This window comes from Prenolepis imparis, unplaced genomic scaffold (genome assembly GCF_030444845.1).
Source record: "Prenolepis imparis isolate NDT839.2.m4 unplaced genomic scaffold, iyPreImpa1.0 SCAF_3, whole genome shotgun sequence".
Classification (NCBI taxonomy): Eukaryota; Metazoa; Arthropoda; class Insecta; order Hymenoptera; family Formicidae; genus Prenolepis; species Prenolepis imparis.
In genome coordinates, this window is record NW_028141161.1 from 5,399,139 (window position 1) to 5,425,754 (window position 26,616).

General features: G+C 29.3%; 1 protein-coding gene across 7 annotated transcripts; it reads left to right on the forward strand.

Moving 5' to 3' along the window:
- The first annotated feature begins 441 nt into the window (after positions 1-441).
- On the forward strand, positions 442-25,950 carry LOC145933607 (G-protein coupled receptor Mth2). Of its 7 annotated transcripts, none has more exons than XM_083033458.1 (7): positions 5,313-5,636; positions 7,600-7,741; positions 11,140-11,776; positions 16,694-16,772; positions 20,273-20,457; positions 22,516-22,681; positions 23,831-25,950. In XM_083033458.1, exons 1-7 carry the CDS (start codon positions 5,497-5,499, stop codon positions 24,195-24,197), a joined length of 1,716 nt encoding a protein of 571 aa, XP_082889584.1. In that variant the 5' UTR covers positions 5,313-5,496; the 3' UTR covers positions 24,198-25,950. The 7 variants fall into 7 exon arrangements, with proteins under 7 accessions (XP_082889583.1, XP_082889584.1, XP_082889580.1 ...); XM_083033454.1 differs by lacking the exons at positions 7,600-7,741; positions 11,140-11,776 and adding exons at positions 5,693-5,780; positions 13,145-14,335 and having other exon boundaries at positions 5,313-5,609; XM_083033459.1 differs by lacking the exon at positions 5,313-5,636 and adding an exon at positions 5,747-5,780.
- Positions 25,951-26,616: the final 666 nt, after the last annotated feature.

The window sequence follows — 26,616 nt, forward strand, 5'->3', positions numbered from 1 at the left end:
GACTGTTGCTGTAACATTTCTCATAAAATATTACAATTACATGTTCTTATAATGTCTCTCCAATATTACGTTGCACCTTCTAAGATTATAACAATTGCTGCAATGTAATTGAAATGTTCTCTGCTATATGGGTACGTAAAATAAACATTTTTAAAACGTCTAAATATAAATATACTTTGAACGTCCAAAATAATGGATATTCTTAAAACGTTCATATTATATCCATGGACGTTTGCACTAAACAAAAACCAAAACTGGACGTCCACTGAACATTCTGTGCTGTATCTGGGACCTTCTTTCTTTTCAATCAACGTTCTCCAAAGTGATGAAATTTCATCGGAGCGCGGAGCGTCGCGGCGCCGCCGCTAACGCCGCGCATCCGCCGACGCAGAGATGTCGGCGGACGCCGGGCACGAAGTGGAGCCACGAATAATCGCCGCATAGATCCCGGCTGATAGTTGACGATCTTCGGCGCGATGTGCGGCCGCTCCGCGAATTTTAATTCGGCGGTCCTCCTCGCCGCGTGCGGTCTGTTGATGACGGCTGGTAGCGGCGGTGATACCGCCAATGATGAATCGTTACCAGTGCTAAGGGATGATCCGCGCTGCTCGCCGTCGTTCAGCGTGATTCTTAGCGTGGAAAACAGTGTCGCGGCGGTATCGAAAGAAATGCTCGAAAGGAACAATAGCGACCTTTTCCACGACGATATCCCGGCCCATCTACGTTGGACCGATGGCAATATCACCTATGGTTGCGTCTGCAAGTTGTACAACTGCATCAGGAAGTGCTGTCGCGGCGACGAAGTGCTCCGCGAAGACCTCACGAAGCAACCGGTATGCCAAAAGATATCCCATAACGATACCACGATGCCAGCGAGGGAGGACAGAACGCCGGATCTGCGTTTATCGAAGGAACAAATGGCCGAAGAGTTAACCAGCCAACATGTTGACGAACTGAAAAAGCACTTTCTCTTACTGGAGAGCTTTGTTTGTCCTGCCGGCAGTTTTGCTCTTAATCCAGACGAATATCTGGAGGATAGGGTCGTCCTACAAGTGAATGGCAGTCTCGTAGGTGCCGACGGAAAGGTATTTCCATTCTGGAATTATTGTCTCGATTGGCAGATGATGACTTTCAATCGAATCGGTATTTTGGTTTGCCTGACGCCGCAAGTCGTGTTACCAAACGATGAAGGAGTTCATATGGCCCATCATGTGGGCATCATAGTGTCCATTCCGTTTCTCGTCGCTACTTTTCTGGTGTACGCGATTATCCCCGAATTGAAAAACCTCTACGGCAAAACGCTCATGTGCTACGTCATCTGCTTAATTACTGCCTACGTTTTCCTGCTCTTGGTTAACTACATTTACATGTCCCCTATGCGGACGTTATGCATCATTACAGGTAAATAACCACCTTGTATTTGGGTCAACTCATTCGCACTTTGGGTTGATATTTGAGTTGATCACGATTAAGCTTACTTATTTTTGTTTTTATCTTTTTAGATAAGTAGTTTAGCAAATTCTGTTATTTTTAACTTGCTTTAACTTGGTTGTGAATTAAGATTAATATATATAATATATTTTATACATTATATATATTAGAGAGAGAGAGAGAGAGAGAGAGAGAGAGAGAGAGAGAGAGAGAGAGAGAGAGAGAGAGAGAGAGAGAGAGAGAGAGAGAGAATGTAAAGAAAACTTAACATTAAAGAACATTTATAAATATAATTATTTTGCCATATTTTTTATATATAAAAAAAAACTTTGAAAAGTCTTTTTCTTAAGATTTCCTAATTTTGTAAACATAAATAAAAACATGTTCTTTTTAGTTTGTTAGTTTTGTTATATAGATTTATAAAAATATAATTAAAATTCTCTTCTAAAAATCTTTTTAAAACTTTTAAAATTCTTAAACATCTTTTAATCTTCTTAAATCTTATGCAATTTTAAAATCCTAATGTAATACGCTAATTTATAAATCAGATTATTTTTAACATACAAAAGTTTATAACAATTACATGATTAGATTTAAAGTAAAAGTTGCTGAATTTTATTGAAATTGTTTAACGTTTAAAAGATTTAATGCTCTCTATATATTTTTCTTTACACGGAAAGCAAATTACATAGATTCAAAAAGTAACAATAACAGTAATTATTGAATTCATTACTCGTTATCGAAAACAATGTATCTATATGTAAATTATTTTTTCCGACACAGAGAAAAAATTTGTAACACCGTTACTGTTACAATTACAAAAAAAAAGTAACATAAGGATAACGGCGCTACAAATAATGTATTATTTTCTAATGTTAAACAGAACATTATATGTTAATTGAATAATTAATTACTACAAGTAATGTAATTATATATTAACACTCTACATTTATAATACACTTTATTATTTCTAACAATTTACAAGCAATTGAAATGTAGCTCATTTTAAAAGTTGTTAAAATATTGAAAGCATTTTTAATATTCAATTACTCTGTAAGAATAATCCATCTTAGAATTTATATTTTTGAAAAGGACACGTACCTCTCTAAAACCGTTTTATTCTTCCAAACTTCTTACTCGGTGTTAATTCTAAGAAATATTTTATATTTTTTTAATAAACTTTAATTTTCAGATTTATCTTTTTTTTTTAGAATAGTTTTTTACGAATTAAATTATTATTATATTAGTGCCTAATTTTGTGCATATGTATGTGTATGTGCGCGTGTGCAAATGTGTTTATACATACATTACACATAATATTAGTGCTAATATAAACCACATATATTTCACTCACTAATATAGAATATAAATAGATACGTCATATATGAAACCAGCTACAGTATGTGCGCGTTTTTCTGGACACATGATTGCGTCCATATCTCTGCGATTAGCGATAACACAAGAACCACATGCTACACTTCCTAATACGGTTTAATTACAGTTAGTACATATACATATACATATTTAATTACAATTACTACATTTGATGTTATGTATTTCAAAGAACGTGATCGAAGAAGTCTTCTTTTATGAGATAAAGATGAATCAAGTGAACCTCTCGAGAAAGTCACCGAGTACGTTGGCATCACTTGAGCCATTGCCACTTTCAATTTATCGCAAAATAAATGTTAATGATTTCCCTTCTCTCCCTTCTTTTTCCCTTTTTGCATGTATGTAAGATACAGGTGAGGAGTGACGAGTACAAACCGGTTTCTATATAATAAGGTTTTCGTTGTCCGCTTTTGCATTGGCAGCCATCATCTGTAGAATGAAACAAAAACATTTGCGAGTAATGATAAAATGATATATTCAATGTAATTTTAATTTTTGATTAAAGCTTGGAGAGAGATAATGTATTGTAAAATTTATTGTGAGAGTAAGATTTCTCTTTCGCATCCATATTATTGATTTATTGCTTTTCGAGATAAATTTTTTTCATATTTTTCCATTCAGGGTAAGATATCAAAATGTATCTGCCATCCTAAATCTTTCTTTCTATGTTTTTAAAAAAATCTTTCTCACAAAAGCTGCTTAACTTTAAAGGGGACACAAGATATAGCGATATCAATTTGTTGATATATATGTATATAGATGGCGTCGCGCTTTTACTAATCATTAATATTTTTAATATTTTTAAATAAGAATCGATTTTTTTCTAAACAAAAGTTGTAGATCTCATCGAAACAAAGTCAATCATATATAAGAGTTAGTTAAGAGTTTTATTTTTTTCGTGAGTTACACAAATTTTAATTTTGAAATTTTGGTCCTCTCTTGTATATCTAGTGTAACTAAAAAAAGCTTGGTAATTATTTACATTAGGACCGACCTCACAGATTTCATATATATCAAGGACACGATATTCTAAATAACTTTTAAAATAAGGTTATCTAATTTTCTTTTCTAAAAATCTTTTCTAATTTTTAATTGAAATTTTAGATTTAGGTTCGGGTTAGGGTTAGGTTAGAATTCTTTTTAGGTAGAGCTCCTTCCTTATTCACCTTTTAATTTGTAATACACACACATTATATATATATATTGTGTACTTTTTACAATTAGTATTAATATAATGTCAGCAAATTGCGTTCATTCATTAAACTTTAGTTTGTTAATAATTTTTTAATAAACTACGAGCGACGGCTAAAACTTTTTGAAAGTTACTCAGGGCCATATGTCCTTGATATACACACATTAAGATCATTGAAATCTGTAAGGTTTAATATAAACAATTACTAAGAGTTTTTCTCTTTACTAAAAGTTTTCAGTTCCAAAAGTTCGTCTAACTGCTCTATAAATTTATTTTTATAGTTTTCTTCAAAATGTAATGAATTTTTTATCGGATAATACATTAATTAAGTGTTTGAATTTATATTGATAAAGCTATCGTTATCCAGACAACACAATGACGTTTTAAAAACGTATTAAAAATATTGGACGTTTTGTACGTACTTAAACATCCAGATTAGAGCCTTAGGTATCTTTAGGACATTTTAAAGATGTTCAGTGTCACTTTTTTGGACAATCGAAAAATCTCCATTTTAAGGATTAAACAAACTAAAATTGAATCTGTTTCGAATATTGAACGTATTTTTTTAAAGTAAATAGGTATAGGTATATGTATATAGGTATACATAGAGTATTGTATATACCTGGTATCTCATACAGCATGAAAAGACTGCAGAAATATTGCAGCATCCAAAAGAAATAAGAAAAAATTCGTTGGAACTGTGTAAGTTCATTCTGTTTACATCCATAATACTCGGATATCCGACTATATATACTTTAATCTTAATAGTCGCTTTTTGCAAGTTTTATATATAATTCTCATAACAAAAAAAATCTTAAATACGAGATAGATAGCGCATCACGCGTCGCATAGTGGTAAATAAATGATTACTGAATACTGTTTTTTATAACACTTTTTAAATGTTGCTGTAACATTTCTCATAAAATATTACAGTTACATGTTCTTATAATGTCTCTCCAATATTACGTTACAACTTGTAAGATTAAACATTGCTGCAATAAATTGAAATGTTCTGTGCTGTATGGGTACGTAAAATGAACATTTTTAAAACATCTAAATATAAATACACTTTGAATGTCCAATAATGAATATTTTTAAAAGGTTCATATTATATCCATAGACGTTTGGACTAAATAAAAACCAAAACTGAACGTCTATTGGACATTCTGTGCTGTCTGGGAAATAGTGAAGCTATCGTTTAAGAAACGAAGATTCTTTCGGATCGCCCTGTACATACATATACCGCCTCGCAGCAGGTAGAGAGACGGCTTCTTTAACGCCGTGGACGACTCATCGTCCGGTAGTATCGCTTTATTGCTCGTGCGAGTATATTCGTTTCTCGCGTGCTCTCTCTCTTATTTCTGTGGAAGAGGAATCGCAGAGCAAAATCGAATACAGTGTCAGTTTTATCAAGTCCAGTGAGATAGCTGAAAGTCGACCTTAATCGCGCTAGCGATAACAGAGTGTTATATTTGATCCGAATGGATTTTTTGTGTTTCGACGATTTACTGAAAAGAAAAAAGGAAAAAAAGCCGCATAACTGCACTTTCTTTTATTTCGTTCTGATAATATTATATGCACAATATTATATCGTGTACGTTAATAATGTGATGATATTGACGTAAATCTTGTTGTTTTATATTTTGACATTTAGATATATATTATTTTTTTAATTAGATTAATTGGATCATTAATTAAAGGTTAACGGAGTATAAAATTTGCAATATATAATAGTAGAATGTTTTTTTATAACATTATATAACAGGTAACGGTTTCTTCTTATATACAAATAGATTTGCTTATTCAACAAACCGGTTAAAATCAAATGATAAAATGTTTATATTATATATATATATATATATATATATATATATATATTAATTTCGATAATATATATTAGTTTCAATATATATTATTAAGTATATTTAGCTATATACAAATACTATACATATATATCATTACCTCTCATCACTATATATAAATATATATGTATGTACATACGTTTTGATTGACATGTATTTTGATTTATTTACATATATGTTTAATTTTAAATAATGAACATTTTATGGAAAATATGATTACATTAAGATGTAAATTTATCTTTATTTACATACTTTAGTTGTTAATATATTAATCTTAATGTTAATATATTAATCTTTTTACTAAATGATCTCTTAAAAAATATGTATAAATTATTAGCATGATATGTCTTAGCATCGCATCTACATATGTAATTATTTGTCACTTAATTTATGATTTATGCTATACATTTTCTTCATTTTTATAATTGAAGACTTTTACCTCATAAATAACTATATTTTATGATTACATTGTTTAACAAAAAAAAAAGACCGAAACAAGACGCCGTTTCTTATAGTTTTTTTGGACGCTAAACATGAATCTGGTTTCCAAATTGCTCCATCACGTCACAATTTTGAGAAATTTGCAATTAAAGTTGCAAAAAAGGGCTATTTTTACCAATTTTGTCATATTATAGCTACAATATGACGTGCTGTAGAAGTTTTCTTGCAACCAAAATAAAGTATATTGTTAGGACCTTCGAAAGGAATTTTTGGTATCAGTTATAGTTAATAAGATATCCATGGTTAAATATAAGGTGTATTGCGGAAGTTAACTGTTGTTAACTTGTTATTAACGATTTACCAAGTAGCTTTTAAGTATGTTTATTTAAATTTAAGGTTTTTTAGATCGCTGAATACGAATTCAATGTCAAAATTGTCAAATTCAAAATGGAGAAATTAATATGTTAAAAAATGTTTAGATTGCAATCTAAACATTTTTTAAGTTTTGTCATCCGTCCATATTGAGTCCATCATTTTAACATACTTAAAAGCTACTTGATAAATCGTTAATGACAAGTCACAGCTAACTTCCGCAATACATTTCATATTTAACCATGGATATCTTATTAACCATAACCGACACAAAAATTCCTTTTAAGGGTTGAAAGTCCTAACAATATACTTCATTTTGATTGCAAGAAAACTTCTCCAGCACGTTACATATTGTAGCTATAATATGACAAAGTTCGTGAAAATAGCTCTTTTTGCAACTTTAATTGCAAATTTCTCAACATTGTGACGTGATAGAGCAATTTAGAAATCAGATTCGTGTTCAGCGTCCAAAAAACTATAAGAAACGACTAGTCTCGTTCCGGTGTTCGAAAAAGTCATTTTTTGTTGAATAGTGTTATTATATCCATGCTGTTTTCCAAAATATATTCTAAAAGTTTGCATGCTTTTTTACTAACTCGATTGAGCTTAATTTAGCAGTTCACTAACAAAACAGCGAAACGTAATAAAATTACTCCAAGTGTGATAGGAAGATTAACCATACATTATTATTATATGGGTCATAAAAAAAAGAAGTCTGTCAGCGCGTGCGCGTATTCCCAAGAGAGTCATCGCACATTCACTTTCTCTCTCTCTTTCTCTTTCGCCATTTCTTGCGGCACTTTCGTGAGTAAGCTTCCGTAAGCGCGGCGATAACGCTGTGAGAGGCGGCGACGATAATAATTATTTCGAGTTGCTATTTCGCAGCAACTAATTTACTAATTAGTACAGAATGAAACGTCATTTGAGAACGGCCTTGTTCCTCGCTTGTCTTGCGATCCTGATCGCAGCCGCTCTCGAAAGTAATCAGACAGAAGAAAAACCAAAGGGATCATGGGAGGAAAGCTTTATCATCTCTCGTGTTTATTCGAAGGTAGAGATAATTCCAAGTCCGATCACGTTCTTCGTATTGAATTCGTAGAATTTATCAACGAGTTCAATTTTCGCGTTGCTTATTTGCTTATTGCAAATGCGCATACATATATTGTATGTCTACTATATATGATTCTATATATTAATGCCCTATAGTTTGCACAAGCAACCACTAATATAATATATAACGTAATAAAAAATAATTTTTTCAAACACAAGAATAAAAATAATTATTTTTTATAATTTTTCGATTGCAGACAAATCTTTAAAATGCTCTTTTACATTATAACTTAAGAAATTTAAAATTAAATTTTGTAAAAAAAACTAATTTAGTTAATTTATTATATTACAGTTATGATAACGCATATACAGGGTGTTTCTTATTTTAAGTGATATAGTCGATTATCGTAAAAATAAAATATTTTTGAGAAAAATGTTTCATATAAAAGTTGTATGGTTTCGCGGGAGAAACCGTAATATCGTGATCTAGAATTGCACCTGGGTAGCTGTTTTCAAAGTCATTTAGAAGTCAACAGTTCTTAAACGAAACTATTTTATTTTTTTATATAAATTAATTCTTCCTAATGTTTGGCATAAACTTTTCGGCTATAACTTTTATATGCAACATTTTTTCCAAAAATGTTTTATTTTTAAGATAATTGACTGTATCTCTTAATAAAATACCCTTTATATACATACAGGGTGAACGTGCAATCACCTTAATTATTCTGTTGTTAATGGATCGATTAAAATTTTTTTGTGTCGCATAACATAGTTAAAACAGGCTTTTAAAATGATTATAGTATACTTTTTATCAGTTATATTTTCTTATTAATTTTTAATGTCACTTTAGTTTTTTATAAATAAACCTATAACTTTTTTACGCCAATCTTTTAGCGAATTTTGAAACAAGTTCAGCAAGCACGTTATAAAATATTTTAAAATTGAATTTACGAGATATTTTATACTTTAACTTGACATAATTTTACATAAACTATAAAATATATCTTGTAAAATATTCATTTTTCGATTATCTTACCTTAATACATTTCTGCACAAAATAATGAGAGAAATCAATTTGTGTAAAGAAAAGACAGTTGATTTTAAGTATGTAATTTGCAACTAGCAGAAAAAATTTAAATAGAACAGCTAATAAGAGCGAAGCGCGGATCTAGGCATAAATAAAAAAAAATTTTAATCCAATAGGCAGTGTTTTATTCCTTTAAATCATACGTTTTGATTCTTCTTCGGGTTATTTTCAGTGAAAATATTTTATTTGCGCCTCGCTCTTATTAGCCGTTCTATTATTCTATTTGTTAATTTTCTCAGAGCCCTTTTTGTTTATTAATTTAACAGAAAAAAATTTCGATTGGTTCATTAACAACAGAATAAATTAAGATTGATCACGTTAAGCAGTTTACCCGGTATACTGGATTTATTATATCGTTAAAAAATTGAATTACAATATTAAGAATTACAGATAAATTTCGTGAAATGCAAATTCGACATCACCATAATAAATTTAAAATTATAGACTCAATATGACATTTATTATGATTAATAAACTTGAGAAATCATTTTGAATTTGTTAATTTTGATATCGAATTTGTAGTCAGAGAAATCCTTTTGTACATATAAATATAATATAAATTAGAAAATATTTGATTAAATAATCTGTAATCCTTAATTTTTTAATAATGTGATGATAAATTTAATATTTAATAATCACAAAAATCTTATTAATCTTAATGTTTACAACAGAGTTTTTACAATTTTTGGAAATAAAAGTTTAATGATTTAATAAGAAACGGAAACTTTTCTAGCACGTTTTATATCATAATTGTAATATAATAAGTTACTTTAATAAGTTATTTATATAATTATAATAAGTTAATTTATGGTAATTTTTACAAATTTAATTTAAAATTTTTTTAAATTAATGTGATACAAGATTTTTAAAAATTTGGATTTATATTTAGTTAAGAAAACTATAAAAATATTTTTTTTTTGTTAGGTGTTTTTTTGTTAAACTGTAATTAATTCTGGAATAATAACTTTGTAAAAATAATAATAACATCGCAGACACTGTTGCTAACTATTTATGTCATAATTAATTAAAAATCAAAAAGACAAAAAGGCTCGTAATGCAACGCAATAAATAATTAATTAAAATTTTCAGAAAGACTTACTTATTTTTCAAACTTAAACTTGAAAATATTTTAAATGTAATTGCTTTTAATTTTACTTTTTTTCACAACTTTGACATTTTGTATTTTGAAAACAAGGCAGTTTAGAACATATGTTTATATGACCTTTTCTTCATAAAATAAGCAAAGGAATATCTCCTTAAATTTCTTGTACTTAAGAAATACTCTGTATATTCCACAATATAATTAAAAAAAATTTTTTTTTTAATTATATAAATATAATAGACAGCAAAGAATTAAAATCTTGGATAATATTGGGGATATAGTAAGTCATTTTGGAAGAATATCAGAAATAAAATTCCATATAATATGCTAAACTAAAAATAAAATTGTTTTATGATATACAAGATGTTCCAATTTAACTTTCGCATTAAGATTTCTCGAAAATCAAGACTTCCATCGAAAAATGTTTCATACGAAAATTGTAAGAAGGAGACGTCTTGCTTAAGCATAATTTTAATTTTAATCTTAATTTAATAAATTCATATAGAGGCATTTTTGAAATTTCGAGGTCATCAATATTTTATTAAATAGAACTATAATTTTCTTACATAAATCGATTCCTTATAATATTTGATGTAAAAAATTGTTAAAGTGGAATAGTCGAAAAATAAATGGTTACGAGATATTTTATGCTTCATCCTGACACATATTTAACAAAAAATATGAAATCTCATAACATATCTCGTAATATTTTCCGATAATCTTACTTTAATAATTTTCTGCATAAAATAACGAAATAAATTAATTGATATAAGAAAAATACATTCTTCTGATTAAAAAAAATTTTCAATTTGCAATGAGCAACCATATATTTTTTCTTTAAATAACTTTTTCTTGTACGCAATTGATTTATCTCATTATTTTATGCAGATAATTATTAAGATAATATTATCGAAAAATGAGTATATTGCGAGATATTTCAACAATTATAACTTTTGTATTTTTCAATGCCTTTGGTTTTCAAAAAATCTCAATGCAAAAGTTAAAATGGGACACCCTGTAGTTATGATCACCAGTTTCAATAGTTGATTTTATTAACGCATAACGTATTACATATATTCATAGCAATATTTTGCAACAGAAATCTGAAAATTGATATTTAATTTTTTTTTCTACACAACTATTCGTCTATTAGGATTAATCCTCGACTCATTTGTCTTCATTCCCTCGGATTCTTCTTTTTCCTTAGATGACCGATGTCGACGGCTCCGGAAAGCCTCGTGTGTCGCTATGTTGTCGCGTAAATTCCTTCCTCATCAGAGATGAGTGTGTGAAGGAGTCGACAAACGGAACGGAGATGGTCCAGCTGCCGGCGGTTTACGACGAGACAAATCTTGCACTGGCAAATCTTACTACGAGCGAGGAGTACTTTAATTTTATCATATGGAATCCGTGCGCCGGCAGGAATCGGTACGCTTTGAATCCGCACGTTTACAAAGATGAGAAATGGTATCTCATGTCCAACGGTTCTATATTACGACCTTTAGCCGAGGAGCCGAAGGAACGTATCCTCGATTATCGTCAATACTGTTTAGCCCGAGTGAGGAGTTACGAATATCGGGAATACCTGGTGTTTTTCTGCGAAGATACGTACCCAATTGAAGATGACGATGGTGGTGGGGTCGTGTACTCTTTCGGAATGCTTGTGTCCGTGCCGTTTCTAGCCGCCACATACGTCATTTACTGGTTACTACCTGACCTGAAAAATTTGCACGGCCTAACATTACGCGGATACGTCGGTTGCCTGGCAACGGCGTACAGTATAGTGGGAATACTACAGCTGACACCACAGGAGCAAATCCTAACCGACATCTGCATCGCACTCGGTATATCAACCAGAATAATGTGACACTTCTTCTCTTCTTAATTTCTGTTGCTGTTACCGTAAAAGAGAATTCTGTTATTTTGAGATGAGAGAGAAACTCTACTGCGCGAGACAGAAATCTTCGACTGCATTAAACATGTTATTGTCAATTTTTGAATTTTGATGGCTTTTTATTTATTGCGTTTTTCTTTTTATATTATACATATCTCTAATATCTCTTAAATATCATCAGTGTCACTGAATAGAATGTGATTTTAAAAATCTTACGGATTAATAAACTATTTAATAAAAACGCGTGACAACTTTCTAAACAAGTTCTCGCAACATCTCTGTTTTTCTGCAGACATAAGTATTGACATTTAAAAAAGTCATACGCGTTTTTATTACAGCACTATTTGCAATTTACTTATAGTTCACGCGATGTACAGTCCCTCATCAATTTATTATGACCATCTTTTTATCTTTCCATCTTCATAAATCATATCAATAATGTTATGGCATGTTAATGTAATTAAAAATGTATTTTTGGATTATATGTAATAGAGCATACTTTTAGTGTGCAACACTTAATGTGAATTTATTTTTGAAAATGGCAACAGTAACATATTATACAATTCTAGTAGTTTTGTCGCCAGCATGCTAATGCTAATACTTAGATTATATAATTAATTACATAATTAGGGAGTAATTGGAGTATATTTTTTTTAGCTTGCTTTTTTTTCATTATTCTGCTTTGCTTACATTTAATGTAACTGTCTACTTTTTTTCATTCAACTAACAACTAAAAAACGGTAAAGGTTAATATAAAGTTTTTCAAGTATTCACACAAAATTTAAAACCTATATGATAATAATGATAATTGAAATTATATAATACTAAATCCGATTGGTTTATTTATTTAATTATTTTAAATTACTCTTTTCAAATTTTTTTTAAAGATTTGAAAATAGAATATAAATAAAATTTTCATGAAACTCAGGCATAATAGCTCATCTCGGCTACTATAAAGCAAATTGTATAAACATGTGTTTGTGTCAACCTGAAAAAATGTTAAAAGCCTACGTAAATCGAAACAAACATTTACATTGTACCATTCTCCATAAATATGTTCCTCGCAAACCAAATTATGTGACTCAAAAAGGGCTTAGCATATTTCTCTGTCATCCTATCACCGTTCGATCAAAGGACCTATCTTATCGAGACGGCTTTTTATCGGCGTGGTTCTTTTTCTAATGTGCACTTGCGCGTTTGCCATGAAAGCAGATTGTTCTTTGCTAGGATAAAAGTGTCCCTGCTGCAGTTAAGCTATTTCAAACTGATTATATCATATATCACGCGTCATATATCACATATATTCTTGTTTCCGTAGTCTGCGATATCATTGCGGTTACTGGACATCTGACTACAAAACTGTAAAGAGAAACCAAGTTAATTCTACGCATTAACAAGTTGATGATGCATAAACAAAGTTTCGCGCTTTGGTGTTGCACGTTTCTGTTTGTTGCTTCATCCTTAGAGCTTCGACAAAATTCTACAAACGACAACAAACAAAATGATAATTCGACGATACAATACGAATTTTACATGAACACTACAAGAAATAAAGATGAAGATAAAGTGGAGTTGCTGCAATCTAATTTGCGCGAAAATTTCACCAACAACGACGATGTACAATATAAAATCCATACTAATTCAAGTAGCTACTACAAAGATGATAATTCGATGCGGCATGAATTTCGCATGCATTCCATAAAGAATCATAAGGAAAATAATCAAATGCTGATGGAGCTTCGTGTGAACTCTACTAAGATTGACGACAAAAACAACTCCATAACAATTTATGGAAACTTTACGAAAACCGAAGACAAGACCCAAACCGAAAATAAAAGCAATTCAGCATTATATAAATTGCATGAAAAAACCAATACAAATGACAATAAAAACATTGTTCCATATGAAATGTGCGACAATATTACCTGCATCCAACTTTGTTGCCCTCTCGGTGATCGTTTGATTAAAGAAAAATGCATCGCTGGAAAGGATGACTATCCTTTTCCAAATGTACATGGTTACACAACGAGCGACTTGCTACAGAACGAAGGTAAAAAATTGGACGAACTATTTCAACTGGTCATTCATGATCCATGCCAGGAGAATGAACGTTTTTTGCTTAATCCCGATGAGTATCCGGACGATGAGTATATGTTTCTTACCAATGGGTCTCTGTACCAACCGCATCACGGCGAGTTTGTTCAATCAAGATCCTATTGCCTCGCCGTAGTAGATCGGGATAAATTTGAGGTGGCCGTCTGCATCGGGAACGCGACAACGGTATTTAATACTGTAGATAGTCTAACTGGTATACCTGTGGGCCTTATCGTGTCCCTGCCGTTTCTACTGGCGACGTTCGTGGTGTACTCTATACTGCCAGAGCTTTGGAACATGCACGGCTATACGCTACGCGGATACGTCGGATCGTTGTTTGTTGCGTACATGTTCCTCGTGATTCTTCAGCTAACTCAACCAGATGCCGTAATATATTCTGTCTGCATCACAATGGGTACAGCATACCCAAATTATATAATAATTCAGCATATACATTTAAGAACTTACCGGTGTATACTCATATGTTAATTATCCTCCCTCCCCTCTCTCTCTTTCCTCTCTCATTTTCTACCCTCTTCTCCTCTCTACCTCTCCTCCTCTTCCCCCTTCTTTCCCCCTCTCTCTTTCGCTCTTTTATATACATATATGCATAATTTATTGAAATTTTAAAAGTTAGTGGATAATTAATAGTTAACAAAATTTACATTTTTTGTGCATCTTAACATGTAATCAACTTGGATTTATTTGGATAAAAACAGCTTTTTTTGTTGTCCAACTTTTCAAAAATTATATTTTACGTATGATTTGATATAAGATTAATATATACAATCAGTTATAATAAAAAGTAAATTAGTATACAGTTTATTATACAATTTAAAAATTATAAAATTAAAATAACTTTCTATTATTTGTATCTTTCGTTTAAGGAATATTTAAGGCTCCTGATATCTCGCCGACCATGTCGGAATCGTGACGTCAGAGGCGAGAAATAACACGTTGAGATTTCTTAGATGCCATTTCTAAATAAAAACATATTTGGATAAAATAACACTTAAGATCTCTTTAATACACTTCTAAAAAAACGCCGAAAACTATCCTTTTCCCTTTATAATCAATCAACAGCTGTAAAATGTAATATTATGAGGTCCAGTCCGTCTGGTCTTTGCACATGCGCGCAGTCATTCCGCATGTCAAAGTCTGATATCTCGATCATTTTACGGTTGTTGATTGACTATCAAGGGAAAAGAATAGTTTTCGGCGTTTTTTAGAAGTGTATTAAAGAGATCTTAAGTGTTATTTTATGCAAATATGTTTTTATTTAGAAATGGCATCTAAGAAATCTTAACGTGTTTTCTCGCCTCGACGTCACGATTCCAATATGGCCGCGGTGAGCACCCAGGAGCCTTAACTATAAAGAAAGTTGTGTTTTACATTGTAATTATAGGCAATGAGAAAATTTTGACATTTTAAGTGATAAGATCAATCCTTTTTAAGAAAAAGAGATAATTAAAAATAATTAAAATTTATTGAAGAATCATTATTGATATTAATACTGAATAATAAAAACTTTGAAATTCTTTTAATATAAGATAACACAATTTAACAGAAAATAACTTTTTCTTGAACATATGAAAAAGAGCAATAATTTTTCTCGTAGTTTATTTTTTACATTAAATACAATTTTGGCTTCTAAATTATTCTATTATGTCACACTTGTAAAAATTTTATAATCAAAGTTACAAAAAAAATTATTTTAATGTATTTGATTATATACATATTGTACTTTTACAATATATGATGTGTTATAGAAGTTTTGTTTAAAATTAAAAGGTTAGATCAGGTTAGGTTAGGTTAGGTTAGGTAGATTATTTAAAAGAAATTGTTGTATTAATTATAGTTAATAAGATCTTCATTGTAATATAGAACTAATATAGAATCTATATAGGGAAAAGTGTTATGAATTAAATTGCAGATTTGATCAAATATAGTATTCAATATTTATTTAAACTTAAGAATTTTTTAGATCGCTAAATATAAATTTAATGTCAAAATTGATACATTCAAAATACATTAATATATAAATTTTTATATATAATATTTTATATGTATGTAGCAAAAATTCAATGTCAAAAAAGACTACGAGAAATGGTTTTTCTCTTTCTTATGTTTTTGTGTTGAATTGTATATATATAATCATTTACACCTACATTACGTTATAAACAATTGATGTTTCATATTTGCACATACAGATTATCTTTTAGTCAATAGAATTTCTAATAAAAATTTGTTATAAAAATTTTTGTTTTATATGTATATGGATATATACTTATCTAAACTTAACTAAAATATTCTCTTCTATTTTTCAAAGTTTACTGTACAATTCTTTAAAAAATATTATACTTTTTAAAATATACAGTAGCAATATAATCAAATATGAGATAAAATATACAGTAGCAATATAATCAAATATGAGATTATGTATTTTTTAAAATACAATTAAATAATTTATGAAAATATTAAGTATTTTATCACCAATAAATATTTTTATTTTTTTTCGAGTAAACTATATACTTACTATAAATTTTTTTGAGATTTAATAATTTAATACAAATTGTAAATTAATTAAAAAAACAATGCTACAGTAATCTTAAGTCGAAATATTATTTAATTTAATACGTAATTTCTTAAATTTATATACCTTTTTGCTATAAATTTCTAATACAGATAGATGGAAACCATTAAACCATTAATCATATCACAGTACTTTAATGCATACTTAATAACTGAAACGCTGTTTATTTGATTGTTTCAGCCTTCGTCATCCATTTCTCATTTTTGGCAAGCTTCTTCTGGCTAAATGTAATGTGCTTCGACATTTGGTGGACATTTGGGTAAGTTGCAGAATATAAAAAGAACATTTCTTATTTTAAAATGTGCCATATGTGTAAAATTGAATAGCGAATTAGAATATCTTAAGAATAATGATTATTCGGATCACCATTTTTATTATAATTAATTATTTATACTCGATATATATGTTACGTAATTATAATCGAGAAGGCATTAATTACGGTTTATTAAAGGTAAAGCATTTCTAGGTCAAAATGGGTTAATTGATTCGTCAAATATTTTCACAAATGCCACTTGATCCGAGCAGAGCTCATAGCAGAGAAATTTGATAATTGATAAACACGAGGGAGGAAATTGATAGCGACAAGACGCGAATTAATATCCGGTACGTGACTGACGCGCGTATATGGCGCAAACACAGCCGAGTTAATTTTGATCTCGTTCACGGTCGGACGTCGGTCCAAGAAGCCATTCCGATCGGGCAATATTCGATGCTCGGGAGAAGTATCAATAGAGTATATCCCCAAACACATCGACACATGCACGAACATGAGTTTACGTACAAAGTGTTTCTAAATTATATCACTCTTTGTTATATTCATTACATTAACATGGACGACAATTACTTATATGTATGTTGCAATTCTTTTTTAATTTTATTTAGAAAAAATATATATATGTGTGTATTGTGTTATAAATACAGGGTGTCCCATTTTAATCGATCACACCCAAAACTTTTTTATTTTTTATTTTACAACAAAATGTTTCAAATAAAAGTTGTTTGATTTAAAGGGGGACAGAAGATAGCGCTATTGACTTTTCTAAAGGGCGCTTTTCAAAATCATTTAAAGGTCATTTGTTTTTTTTAATGGAACTACTTTGATTTTTTTATATAAATTGATTTCTCACAATTTTCGGCATAAAAAGTTATAAGTTATAAGATTAAGATGGCCAAAAAATGAATAGTTTACGAGATATTTCATAGCTTATGTAAAATTATGTCAAAAAGTATAAAATATCTCGTAAACTATATGCATTTTTTGGCCATCTTACCCTTATAACTTTTTATGCCAAAAACTATGAGGAATTGATATATTTTTTAAAAAATATGGTTGTTCCATTTAAAAAACACAAAAATCCCTTTTAGAAAAAAGTCAATAACCATCTTCTGACTCCCTTTAAATCAAACAACTTTGGGTTAAAGCAATTTTGTACAATTAAAAATAAAAAAGTTTTTAGGGATGATCAATTAAAATGGGACACTTTGTATTACATTTTCTAAATAAAATTGAATAAAATAGAAAAAGATTGCAACTACATATAAATAGTTATCGTCTATGTTGATAGTGAATTTAACAAAAAGTGTCATCATCAACATTATAATCCATATGTTTTCGATTGCGCCTGCGATATATAACGCATTTTTTTTTTCATTTGTTTTTCACTTTTATTTTCTTTTTTTCATTCAGGCAGGGTGGTACCACGAAGTAATTTTTTATCTTTCGCGTGTCAATGAAATCCCATGACGTAGTGATGTCGTGTCACTATTTGCCGTTTCCGTATTGTACAGATGATCTGTTGTCGCCAAGCCTACAGTCGTCACATTGTTACGAGGGTGTGACGACTATCTGTGTGCGTGTACACACTGTACGTTCTTTTGTAATCAATTAGAGAAAATCAATTATCAGAAAAAGAGCGTCACACGCGCGGTCATCCTCAGAATTAAATTAATTTCCTTCTTTATTGCATGCATATGTATCATATAGCGGTGTCATGTCCTTTCATACGATTTAACATACATATATATGCTCACATAATCCTAATCAATTGTAAGTTCTAATTATAATTTCATAATCTTCTTATATAATCATTTACATATATCATTTATACCCACTTCAACACGCACAACATACGCGTATACACTCATATAAGCACATTGCTATTTTAAGGCTCTTAGTCCCTTATTGACGTCATACTGAATTATGACATCAGAAGCAAGAAATCATGTTTATTCTCTTGCAAAATATATAGAAATAAACTAGTTTCTTTGAATGCGATTACTCGCGTTTGATAATATGTCTTAATAAAATATGCCAAAAATTCTTTTTTTGAAAAACTCGCTTTTGACATAATTCAATACATAGCTGCAGTGAGTATATGAGAGCCCTAAACAGTAAAAAAATTGGTAAATAATTTTACAGTTTTAAAATGCACATATAATAGCAATAAAAAAATTAGCAATAAATTTTGTTGTAAATAAAAGTGTGAGAAGATTTAAAGGTTAATTTTATTTTATTTTATTTTTTACATAAAATAACACGTTTTTATGATAAAATTCTATTAAACGACAAATTCTGAGAAACAAAATATTAGGATATATATGTATTCTAACATTCATAGTTCCCGAGATATTCAACTTTTAAGTTATGACGCTTATCTTGCAGTTGTAGAATTAGCTATAATAAAGTTCATAAAAAAGAAACAGAAAAGAAAATTTACATTTATTTACTAAATAAATAATATTAGTAATAATAAACATTAGTGTAGTTCATAAATAATTTGCTAATTTATTATTGATTTTCAAAGTCAACTGATATTGGTTTTAATTTAATATAAGGGAAATTAAGATTATTTGATACACGGGGCAAATTAATAAATTCAAATTTTTTTTTTTTGTAATAATTTTTTTCCTTTTGTACAACATTTTCCAAGATAAATAATATTTATCACTTTCTAAACTTAAAATTAGAAAAAAGATACTGCTATATTTGATGTCAAAATCTCTGTTTGTTATATCGGGTTTGTAATGTTCTTTTAAGAACTTAAAAACTCTAGAGGAGTTCACACACACACACACACACACACACACACACACACACACACACACACACACACAACTTACAATTTTCATTTATGTTGATTTCTCGGAAGCCATTCTTTTTGTTATTTATAGTTTTAATTGTTAAACACAGCAGTGCAAAAATATAACGGAATAAAAATTGTTATTGATTGTTTATATAGCAAGAAAGTGTAACAAAAATCATAAATTTCATAACATGATATAACCTAACATTAACAACGATTGTTATAACAAATCTCTTAATTATTTAAATATTTTTTAAAATTATTTTTTATTTAAATCACAATAGAAATTTTCTATTTCTGTACACTTTTCTTGTCTGTCTCTTTATTTGCCTACCTATTAAAAAAGAATTTATATTACAACTTATCCCAAATATTTTAAGAACCAACATTTGGGATTGTTACAAGTGTTGCCTTCTGATATTTTCTATTAATGTAAAAAAATAAATTATATTTTTTCACCAAAAAAATATTAATGCAATAAAAATATAAAGCTATTAAAAAATATTTTTGAAACATCCATGTTTATCGGTTAAATTTTAAACAAAAAAATTGTAAAAATTCCGTATCCATCTAACCACAATTTCCCTTACATTTACATTATATAAATCCTACTTGTCCTACATATGTCCTATACTTGTAACTAATATTTAGCTAAATGGAAACTGCATTTTTGCAGAGGATTCCGTTCGTTACAAGGAAGCATGAAACAACGAGACAGAAAGAAGTTTATAATATATTCGATTTACGCGTGGGGAAGTGCCTCCATTCTCACTATTATCTGCGCCATCATGGATTTCGTTCCTAGCGTGCCAAAAGAATTTATCCGACCGGAATTTGGTGTCGTGGGATGTTGGTTCACTAGTAAGTGGATTATATTGGCACACTTCATTAAACTTATATGATAATGGCTGCGGTCGAGAATACACTACGAATGCTTTGAAACATCATTCTATCTTTGTTCTACATTCCAGAAGAATAAAGATAGAATGATATACAGACTGGCCCATCGAAAACGTAACAGACATATTTTTTGGCATTTAACTATTTGGTCAAAAAACGCTCGGACAGGTCAACTTTGTTGTCAAGGGGGACATATTAATTGGCAATTTTCGTTCACCTAACTTCAACTCCAAAAAAGGGATTAATTTCACCCTAAAAATATGTCTGTTTCGTTTTCGGTGGGCCACTTTATATGTTTCGAAGCATTCGTAGTGTATTCTCAACTGCAGCTTAAATTACATTGATCAATACTGATTTTATTATATTATTATATTATTCCAATTATATTAGATCGATTTTAGGGTAACTTTGTGTCATTGATTCCGAATATGGCATTGATTTTCCTAGATAGATTGGTTCTAATTTTTGAGATAATAGGTGTTCCATGAAAAATATAAAAAATGAAAAAAATAGAAAACGCATAATTATTTAAAAAAAAAAAAAATGTTGCAAATTATAGATATTTTTTCTTAAAAACAACTATGTGTTTTTTTTACACCAATCGATTCCTCTCATTATTTTGTGCATAAAAGTATTAAGGTAAGATAACCGAAAACTGAATAATTTCTAAAATATTTTGTATTTTATATGTCAAAATACTGTCTTTCAAGCCTCCATAACTCAAAAAATACTTAACGAAAGAACATTTTATTATAGTGTTTTGGAAAGCTTTCGAGATAAGCACTACAAGAATATGTAATAAAAAATAGATAGTTCCATTTAAGATTTTTATGTTGACCATGATCGTGCTTTTCAAGGTCATACCAAAGTCAAATAGATATCATCAGCTAATAGATTTTTTTAAGCTCTACTCTTGTGTGAAACATTTTCCCAATAAATCAATATTTTCTAAGATATTTGACCGTTACGGAACTTTTTGCCATCACTGTATATATAAAATACCAATGGCGTTGTATTCAATACACTAACATAAAAACAAAGTAAGCTGATTCAGATAATCACAATTAATGCATAAAAAATGTTTGTACGATTTTCTTTTATGTGGGTCATCAAGATTACGTTGGAGATAAAAATAATGTTAAAGAATAAAAAGACAGACCAAAACCTGCTGCAGCAGCACAAATGTCAGCAGCTACAGGTTATATTATGATAAAATCGTAATTTAAGTATCATCCATTATCTCAAAAACTACAGCCAATCCGGCAAAACTGTCATTTTTGGATTCAGCATCTCCAAAATACCCTAAATTCGCTCAAACATCCTTGGCAACAAAACAAAAATTTTGTTTTGTTGACCAGGTGTTATCTTTGTTAAAATTAAAAATATATTTGAGATTGTTACAAGCGTTGCCTTCTGATATTTTCTATTAATGTGAAAAAATTTAATTAAATTTTTCATCAAAAAAATATTTATGCAGTAAAATATACCTACACGCAGCTATTGAAAGATATTTTTACAACATCTAACCATGTTTATAGATTGGTTTTTAAACAAAAAAATTATTAAGTTATGGAACCATATAAGTTAAATTAAAGAAAGTCTCTGATCGTATTGATCCTAAAAAAAGTCTCTTATAAAAATTAAAAATGTATTATACACATTTATAAAAAATATAGTGTAAAACTGTATAAAAGTTACATTTCAGCGATTTTATCACCACTTTATCGCTTAAATACGATTTGAAATATTATGATATAAATTATATAAACTTCACTGTTCCTAATATTACTTTATAATACCTCAGAAAAAGCATTAAAATTGTGAAACTTTAATTTTTTATATCTCTAAAACCAAAATCGTCCCCGACTTCTTTCTTACGGAGAATTAACTCATGTCAAGAATAACCTCCCCTACAACATATTTAAGTGGCGATAAAATCAGTGAGATGTAACCTTTTATGCATTTTTATTAAAAAAATATAATATAATATTGTGAATTTATTTCCTGCTTATATTTTAGCGGATGCAGCGAAGGCGTTGTACTTTTACGGACCCATGAGTATCACTGTTATCTGCAACATTTGTTTATTCATCTCTACGGCATTGAAGATCGTGCGCCATAAGAAAGACACAGCCCATCATCTGAGAGGTTCGGAGAGTCAGCGTCACGATGATAATAAACAATGGTTTGTACTAAATCTTTTTTTTTATTATTACTGATAATTTGTCCTGATAACGAGATATATTTCGAGATATATCTGTTTGCAAATACGGATAATGTATAATGTCAATCGATTCTCGTTCCCAACAAGATCGATGATTATTTTTGGACGGCAATTTTCCCATGCGGAGGTTTGTTTTCATAATTGCGAAATCTTTTATAAAAACAAACACATCACCGCTGTTTCAATCGCGCGAGCGGAATTTCTTGAGAGCATCTGCGGATTCTCGAAAAGATGACAAACGATAATGCTAAAACGAATAAAATAAAACGTATATATTTATAATAAATGTTTCTATTTTGTAAAAACAGAAATCATATTTCTTAAAGCTTCTCTGTATCCTCGCTGCAGCCATATTGAATTATGATATGAGAAATGAGAAATCATGTAATTTTTTCTGGCGAAATACATCGATATAAATAAGTTTTTTTAGATGCAATTACTCGTGTTTGATAATATGAGTTAATGAAAAATACTCTTTTTTGATTATGTAATTTGTAATTTGCAACTAGCAACTACATATTTTTTTTTTTTAACTATTTGTTTTCTTTACACCAATTGATTTTTTTCAGTATTTTATACATAAAAGTATTAAGGTAAGATCATCAAAAAATGAATATTTTACGAGATATTTTATATAGTTTATGTGAGATTATGTCAAATTAAAATATAAAATATCTCACAAAGTATTCACTTTTTGACCATACTACCCTTATAACTTTTATACAGAATATTGCGAGGAATTGATTTACATAAAAAAAATATAGTAGTTTTATTTAAAAATTCAAGATCTCGTGCTGACCTCGACAACGACATCCAAGGTCAAAGTGATAAGATTTATAAATAGATATTTTTAAACTCTACAATTTTTATTTGAAACACTTTTTTCTAAAATGCATTGTTTACGAGATATTCGATTGTATCCAGACTTTTGGTAGACCCAAAGTAGAAGTATATGTTTATATGAAAGATCGCCCTTAATTTCGACAAAGAATTTCTCTTCAAATTTTTCGCACTTATTTAGAATCACCCTATATATTCCAAGCATATACAATAATGATCATAATAATGTATAAGCATAAAAAATACAGAAAGAAATATATTCACTTGCAGGTTCAATCTATATTTGAAGCTGTTTATCGTGATGGGCATAAATTGGTCTATGGAAATAATATCGTGGTTGTTCAAGAGTGCACCTGAATACATCTGGTATCTCACCGATCTGACAAATACTCTGCAAGGTCTCATTATTTTCATTATTTTTGTGTGGAAGGAGAAAATCAAGCGACTGCTGCTGAGACGATTCGGTTGCCAGAGTCGCGGTCCATTTTCTAGAAACTCGACACGAAGCGGTTATCATAGTTCGGCTTCGCGTACCTGTACCACTACGTCAGGAGTAATTCCCCTGCAGGAAAAGATTAGTCCTTACGTGCAAGGGAACTGTCGTGCAAAGAATTCATCTGATGAAGCCGATCCTTAATGCCAAAAAAAAGGTTTTATCAGAGGTTGAATCAGGGATCAATGATTAACCAGCAGTTAACTGTGCCATAATTTAATTTTCCAATCGAAGATTAATTTCACATATTGTTATTGCATTGATCTCTTTATTTAAAATACGCGGAATAGTATCTCAATGTTTCTGATGACAACTCTTATATTTTTCTTTCCGTTTCTCTCTCTTTTTACCTCTCTACTCGCTGATTTTTATTATTGAAAAATACACTTAAATCTTTCTTCAGTCTCCTTTCTTTAGTTCAAAAAATATTGTATGTTTTTAAATTTTTATAGCGTTTGCGCATTGCGCATTGCGCAACATAATCAATTTTTATCATTTATGTTTCGTAAAATTCATAAAATTGATTATACTATCATAAATTATTATTACATGGAAAAAACAGTATGACAGGTTTACACATAAATCTGATTGTGCCAATCAGATTTACTATTAAATCTGAATAGCACAATCAGTTTTATGTGTGAACCTATCATACGGTTTTCCCGCGTACATAAGGTAAACATAAACTATCATTGTTATATTAAAGATTATAATAAGAAGCATGCACGCATAAGTCACGCACACTTTTTGTAATTTAAATGTTTAAATGTTAGCTAGTAAAAATATAATTTTGAATTTTTTAATCTAATATCGTGATGCACGAATATCTAGATGTAATGCGCATGCTTCGAGTAAAAATTGATTTATATATACAATTTTATGGGAAAGTATTACTGACGTCAAGCGTAAAGTATTTGATAACATTGAGACATAATAATTTTTTTTTTTATAAAACCGTCGATACATCGACTTGATTCGAAAAGTAACAATAATATAATGCATAATACTTACGATCAGTACGTGATAGAATATTAAATTACTCTACATTTATTCGTTTTTAATAAAATAAAAGCTTGTATATTATTGTTATATTGTGGTGTATTATGTACATCGACTGCCATATGTCATAGATATACAATATAATATATAAATTTTGCTTTAACATATATAAATATTATGATATGCTATTGATAAGATTGTTTTGATAAAAATACTGCGAACAACAATTTTATTAATTTTAGTTTCAAATCTCTCTCTCTCTCTCTCTCTCTCTCTCTCTCTCTCTCTCTCTCTCTCTCTCTCTCTCTCTCCTCCCCCCCCCCTCTCCACCCTCTCTCTCTAATAGATATATTTCCATTTTTTTAAATATTTATTCTGGTATTAATATTTGTCTATATTTCTATTGTATGTTTAATGTTATTAATTCAATTCAAAAATACCAAATATATACCTATAATAAATGTATAAAATACGTATGTAGTTTTAAATATATGTTTATATAGATAAACAAAATAATTTTTACATGTTATTTTTTTTCGTCGCAATAATATTTATTATTAATTGTGCAATATAAATGTCAATCTATATGTTAAATCAGATGTATCTTCTTATTATACATTCGATAGTATAACAATAATGTACAGTTCCTCCTCAATTTATTTTATTGACACTTTTTTATTTTTCTGATATTACTAATAATGAGCATAATAATTGACGAGGAACTGTAATATTGGAAATTTTTGCGCGAGAACTTTATCAAGCACATTAATATTTAACTAAAATTTTATTTGTATATTAATATAAAAGTAAAACAATATATAGATTATTTATCTGTATAAAGTTATTATATATAAAATTTTCTGAAATGAGGTATATTAAGCTGTCTAAGTCAAATTATCAGAACATAATAAATTATATATGGAATTAATTTGCTAATTTTTTCCTTTTTTGCTGTCAAAAAAAATTTTTTTGCTCAAACCATTAAAAAATTACAAATGGCTAGATAGCTTAATTAAGATTAAGTCATAATGCTCTTGTAAAAAATAGCATATACATAAATCAGAGAAATAAATTAATAATACTAAAATTTTTTGCTATTTTCTTGCTACATTTTCCCTTCAAAAATATTTTTTTTGCTCCAATTTTTAAAAAGATATTAATAATAAACTGCAGCTCTCAAAAGTAAAGTGCATTAAAGAAATTAGTTGCTCGCATTATTATAGCATTAGAATGTTCCCTGAATTATTTGCTCTCAAGATATCCAGATCCCGAAATTTTTTGCTCGCGAAATAAGTTTAAAAAATTTCTTTTTTACCAAGGTATTGTGAAATATAGCATATACATAAGTCAGAGAAAAAAATTAATAATACAAAAATTTTTTCCTATTTTTTTGCTACATTTTCTCTTCAAAAATATTTTTTCTATAATTTATGTATATGCTATTTTTCACAAGAGCATTATGACTTAATCTTAAGCTATGTAGCCATTCGTAACTTTTTAATTTTAATTGTTTGAGCAAAAAAATCTTTTTTGATAGCAAAAAAAAGCAAAAAATTAGCAAATT